Source organism: Coenobita brevimanus, chromosome 40 (assembly GCF_032717465.1).
Source record: "Coenobita brevimanus isolate Jiangsu-jjx chromosome 40, ASM3271746v2, whole genome shotgun sequence".
Lineage (NCBI taxonomy): Eukaryota > Metazoa > Arthropoda > Malacostraca > Decapoda > Coenobitidae > Coenobita > Coenobita brevimanus.
This window is the reverse complement of record NC_136993.1, coordinates 65,959,517-65,965,375: the sequence shown is the minus strand read 5'-3', so window position 1 is coordinate 65,965,375 and position 5,859 is coordinate 65,959,517. Positions and strand designations below refer to the sequence as shown.

At 41.9% G+C, this 5,859-nt stretch overlaps 1 protein-coding gene across 1 annotated transcript; it reads right to left on the bottom strand.

The window, feature by feature from the left end:
• Positions 1 to 212: 212 nt before the first annotated feature.
• On the bottom strand, positions 213 to 5,502 carry LOC145397175 (uncharacterized). Its single transcript, XM_080270373.1, has 3 exons — positions 3,828 to 5,502; positions 1,406 to 2,842; positions 213 to 754 (listed from the first exon to the last, which is right to left on the bottom strand). The coding sequence occupies exons 1-3, from the start codon at positions 5,500 to 5,502 to the stop codon at positions 213 to 215; spliced, it is 3,654 nt and encodes a 1,217-aa protein (XP_080126499.1).
• Between the last annotated feature and the right edge of the window lie 357 nt (positions 5,503 to 5,859).

Here is a 5,859-nt window from a genome sequence, read left to right as displayed (position 1 = left end):
TAATTTACTTCCGTGCTCCGAACAGCCTCATTACCAGTGAACTAAAACTAACCAAAGTTTTAATGAAACAAACCAGAGAAACTAAATTATACCCTTTTAGAACAAAGATCCAATATTGAACCCTTGTCATGAATCATTCTGACATTACCCCCTGAACAAAAGAACTTGTACCCAAGTTCTAACAACTAATAATTACGTTCTAGAAAATTATATCACACATCATGGCCAGCTAAATTCCAGTTAATTTTAACATTATACTTCTCCAGAATTACATCTTCATCAATACCAAGTACATGCCAGCCCAAACAACCTGAGCCAACATCTGTCACAGAATCTGAACGAATTCCCAAACTTGAACAGCATGTGTTATATCCTTCATCCAAACGACTAAGATAATCTGCCCCTACATTCTCAGCTCCTTTAATGTACTCTGCACTGTACTCAAATTGCTGCATGTATAATGCCCACCGCATAATCCTTGCATTGGAATTCTTAGCAGTCTTGAGGTAATGAAGAGGCAGATGATCTGTCTGAACAACAAACCTTCGTCCATACAAAAACTGGCGAAACTTTCTTACACCCTCAATGATTGCTAATAACTCTCTTTCAACAACACTGTAGTTCCTCTCCGCTTGTCCCAGCTTCCTGCTATGGTAGGATATAGGCCACAGTTCATTTCCATGGGACTGCATCAGCACAGCACCAATACCCACACCTGACGCGTCTGTTCTTAAAACAAAGTCTTTGGATAAATCTGGCAAATGGAGAATAGGCTTATTAGTCATTTTGTTCTTTAGAGTATCAAATGCTCTTTGCTCTAAAGCTGTCCAAACTACCTTATTTGGACTGCTCTTCTTTGTTAGATTGGTTAATGGTTCTGCAATTGTAGAGTAGTTTGGTATGAATGCTCTGTAATAGCCTGTTAGTCCCAAGAACGAACGAACTTGTTTTTTAATTCTGGGGGCAGAAGCTTCAACTATTTTCCCAACCTTATCTTTCTGGGGCTGGCATATCCCATTTCCTATTCTATGACCAAGGAAATCCACTTCAGCTTGACCCACTACACATTTGGATGGATTTACTACTAAGCCTGCTTCCTTAAGTCTGAAAAATACCTGATCCAGCAATTTCAAATGCTCATGAAAAGTCGAGGAATGTACCAAAATGTCATCAACAAATATTTCTATGCCAGACAGACCTCCCAACACACTTCTCATTGTCCTGTTAAACACTGCAGGTGAATTGCACAAGCCAAAAGGAAGGACTTTGAACTGATATAAACCCTTGAGAGTACTAAATGCAGTGTACTTCCTACTATCCACATGTAATGGAATCTGCCAGAATCCTTTAGAAAGATCTAGTTTTGAAAAATATCGGGACCCTGATAATTTTGAAAAGATATTGCCCTGGTCAAACATAGGCTCTGCATCAAACTGAGTTACACCATTTAATTTCCTAAAGTCTCCACAGAGTCTCACTCCTTTATCCTTTTTACGTACAACCACTACAGGACTATTATAGGGAGCATTAGATTTTTCAATTATCCCTGCTTCTTCCATTGCATTAAGTTCTTTCTCTACCTCAGCTTGCAAACTATATGGTATAGCATAAGGCTTACTTCGAACAGGGGTTTTGTCAATCAAAACAATTTCATGGGGAGGAACATTTGCTAGCTTTGGTGTACTAGAGAACACCTCTGAGTACATACTCAACAAATCACATATCTTACCTCTCTCTAATGGAGACAAAGTTACTGACAACTCTACATCTTTCCAAGACTTCTCAGTGGTTGGTATAGGTAGCAAAAGATTTTCAACCTCGTCAGAGTACTCAATAACTGTAGCAGCACTTACATCTGATTCGGCTACATCACAATCATCTGGATCGTAGTCTACTTCATATTTCTTCAGCATATTCACATGAAATCTTTTCTTCTTCCCCCTTATATCTATTACATAATTCAAAGCAGAAGGACACTCTACAATCTTATATGGACCTCTCCAGTTCATGAGTAATTTATTATGGTCAGTTGGTAAAAGCAGCAAAACTTGATCACCCACCTTGAAAGTTCTGTCACTAGCCCTACGATTATAGTAGCTCTTATCCAACTCCTGTGCCTTATCTAATTCTTCCCTTGCTAGCTTACATGTGTTTTCCAATCTCTCACTGAGATCTAGAACATAGCTGTAGGTACTAACAGTCTCGGGTGTGCTGACCGATCCATCCCAAATCTCTCTTAGTACATCCAAAGGACCCCTCACTGTTCTTCCATAAACTAACTCAAAAGGGGAGAATCTAGTACTCGACTGGGGTGCTTCTCTATATGCAAAGAGCAATGGTGCTATGTATCTTGGCCAATCCTTAGGTGCCTCATCACACATGCGTTTCAGCATTTTCTTAAGTGTACCGTTAAATCTTTCTACTAAGCCATTACACATGGGATGAAATGGAGTGGTTTTAAGAGATTTTATTGACAATAACCGTTCAACTTCCCTCATCATTGCTGAAGTAAATTGGCTCCCTCTGTCAGTCAAAACCTCCTTTGGAATACCAATTCTAGAATAGATCTCCATCAACGCATCCGCCACTGTAGTACTCTCTATATTAGGCAAGGCAACTGCTTCTGGATACCGAGTAGCAAAGTCTACGAGAGTGAGTATATACCTGTCTCCACTATCTGCCCTAGGTGTAATAGGCCCAACTATGTCTATACCCACCCTAGCAAATGGCTCGTCTATTACTGGCATAGACCTAAGCTTTCCTGGTTTTATGCTACCTTTATCCACGGTTCTCTGACACACATCACATGACCTACACCAGCGGCTGACATCAGCCACCATACCTGGCCAAAAGAAAGTTCCTTGAATCCTGTCCAGAGTCTTTTTTGTACCCCATATGGCCACTCATGATTCCCTCATGACCTAATTTGAACACTTCCTTACGATAGTTCTTTGGCACAATCAACTGTTGTTTTGTCACTCCTCTAACTGTCATCTCTCTGTATAATCTACCCCCTTTAACCCGCGCCGTCCCGAGGACGTACTTCCACGTCCTCACGTTTTGTCACAGCTAATCCCGAGGACGTACTTCAACGGCCTGCAATTGCAAGGTTCATAATTTCCACAATTTTCAATTTTCGCGAGTCATTTTTGGTACGTATACACGGGACACCTTCCTCAACAAGATGCCAGGCAGAGACAATGCCTTACCCAGCATGACCTCCTCCCCCCCCTGCATGCCCTTTTCTCAGCAATTCACCTGTTATCAGTGACCTGGCCAGTATAGCCATGTCATGCCACGGTACGAAATTCAGGGCCAGAGTGATTCCCCAATCAATGACAATGTGGAGGACAAACTTTACATAGCATTAGAGGAAGAAACAGTTAGAAATGATGATCAGGTAATGTGGCAAAAAAGGTCAGGTATTAGTGAGTGAAACAATGCTTATAATGCCTATATTACTGCTTGAAAACCAATATACTCTTGTACTACATATAAATTCGTAACAGTAAATAAATAAATACCGTTTATGAGTGGTGTGAAATAGTTATCCTCCCATAGAACTCGTTTTCTTTGGTGCCAGCCTGATAGAAAACCCAGTAAGGTAAGGAGGCTCTCCTACCTGTAATGAGTATTTTAAACCTCAGGTGAGCGATTTCTCTATGAATTTTCGATGTTTCTCACCAAAAGCGAAAGTTTTAGCAAAAAAAAAAAAGGGTCGAAAAATGGTCGGGATTGGGGGGTACCAGTGGTCAAAAAGTGGTCGGGACGGGGCGGGTTAAGAATAAAGGTTGACACTCTTCCTCTTGCCTGAAACACTTTCTTACTTTGAACATGACTTCTTATAGAGTTCAAAGTTCTATCATCCTCTTGATTTTTCACAAATTCTGATGTAGACACGAAAGTATCAACATTGCTCACCTTCAGGGGTTGTTTAACTTTACCGTCCTTGCGACTTTGTGCTCTAGTAACTGCAGCAACGAGTCCAGCGTCTGATGATCCACCAGCAGTACTCCTCGAAGTTCGTTCCAACTCTGTGGTTACTTCGTCCGTTGCTTCAGTGTCAGATCTTCCACTCGGGACTCTGTTCCTGGTTAGGTTCAGGTCCTCTGCGTTGTCTTGTTCAGCCAAGCTTTGATCACTGGTAGACTGTATACTTGTGAGGGAATATGGATTGTCAGTTACACCACCAACAACTAAATCGTAAACTGGGGTCTTACACACAGCAGCATAAACTTTCCCTATTAACCAAGGTGTAGAAATTTCAACTTCTACCTCTGGCAACACTATCACTGCCCCATTCACCAATTTCAGTGAAACTGTTCTCCCAGTATAGTGTCTCAATGAAACTAGCTTCTCTGCTACAACACAAGTAGTTGACCCACAATCTAGCATTGCTGTAACAGCTTGCCCCTCTACCAAGCCATTGTTCAATATTAAGTTCTTATAACTTTGCCCATTCCCATTAAATCTGGTAGCTGAACCACTAACTGTCCTACTTTTAGCTTTCACAGATGCTTTTCCTGATGCAGCGGCACTGGTCTGTTTTGATTTATTAAAAGTACACTGAGCTTTTCTATGGTCTAGTTTACCACACTCCCAACATCCTTTACTACCAAACTTACTGTCACTCCCTGAGGTCTTTGTCTTGATCTGCGTTGAAGAGCGTTCTGAAGGTTTCTCTTGCCCTTCAGCCACGGGTTTGTTGACCTTCTTGTTAATCTGGGAAGGGTGACCATGGGCATCAATCCAACGATCTGTCTCCTTCCCACAAACCTGCAAACTCTTAACTTCTTTCTCCTTTAAAAACATCATTAGAGCTGGAGGACACTGCCTTAAAAATTGCTCCCTTGCAACGAGATCTGCTAAATCCTCAAAGGTCTGACTGGATCCATCCGCTTCCAACCACTTAACAAGATTCCTTTTGATTCGACAAGCTAGTTGCACTGCAGACTCGCCATCACGAAACTTTGTGTCGCGAAACCGTTTCCTACAACCCTCTGCTGTCACATCGTAGCCTCTCAAAAGTGCTGACTTCAGCTCATCAAAATCTGCAATGATGTCGTCAGTGAACTGGTGATACATCTCGAGAGCTCGACCCGTTAGTAGAGATGCTAAGGCAGCTGGCCACACCGACCTCTCCCATCTTGCAGCTTGAGCTACCCTCTCAAAGCGAGCCAGATAAGAATCTATATCATCTTTGGCCTCATCGAAAATTGGCAGCTTAGGGGGATTAATTACGGTTGCAACTGGTCGAACGTTCTGACCAGCAGCAGCAGCACTAGCAGCAGCAGCAGCCCTCGAAGCTTCAATCTGTGCCTCTAATTCTAAAATCTTTAGCTTCCTCTCTACTGCACGACTCTCCCTCTCTTGAGCCCGCTCCTCTCTCTGCCGATTTTGCTCTATCACTCTCTCTTCTCTTACCCAGGTCATAAGCTTGTCACCCTCTAAGCCCATTTGTTTTCCCTCTTCAATTACCCTCTTTATAGTGTCTGAACTCATGGTGAAAATCTAGATTATAAACTTCCCTGTATACTGCAAACCCGCGTGCACAACGAATTAATGTGTCCCTGTTCGGGCGCCAAATGTCATGGCCAAGTTACGGAAACAGTCTCATATGTGAAAGAAGACTACCATGATTCCAGAGTTGCACTATTACTACTACTCACATAGTTGGAAATGACCCATCATTCATTTGTACACTGGGGCTAGGAAAATGTAAATTGGAGAACATAATTTATTCACAAAAGTATAACTTAATCCTAACTTAATCCTAAGCATAAGAAAGTAAACTACAAGTGAAGTAACCTTAGGAACACTGCTTCACATTACTGGTGACATAACCTACTGAGAACAGAC

Excerpts from the sequence above, each read along its gene's own strand:
- LOC145397175 (XM_080270373.1), bottom strand. The coding sequence starts at position 5,502 with ATGAGTTCAGACACTATAAAGAGGGTAATTGAAGAGGGAAAACAAATG. Across the intron at positions 2,843-3,827 it reads TATAAGAAGTCATGTTCAAA|GTATGGTGGCTGATGTCAGC; the intron begins GTAAGAAAGTGT and ends TCTTTTGGCCAG. Across the intron at positions 755-1,405 it reads AGAGCCTATGTTTGACCAGG|ATTTATCCAAAGACTTTGTT; the intron begins GCAATATCTTTT and ends TCCATTTGCCAG.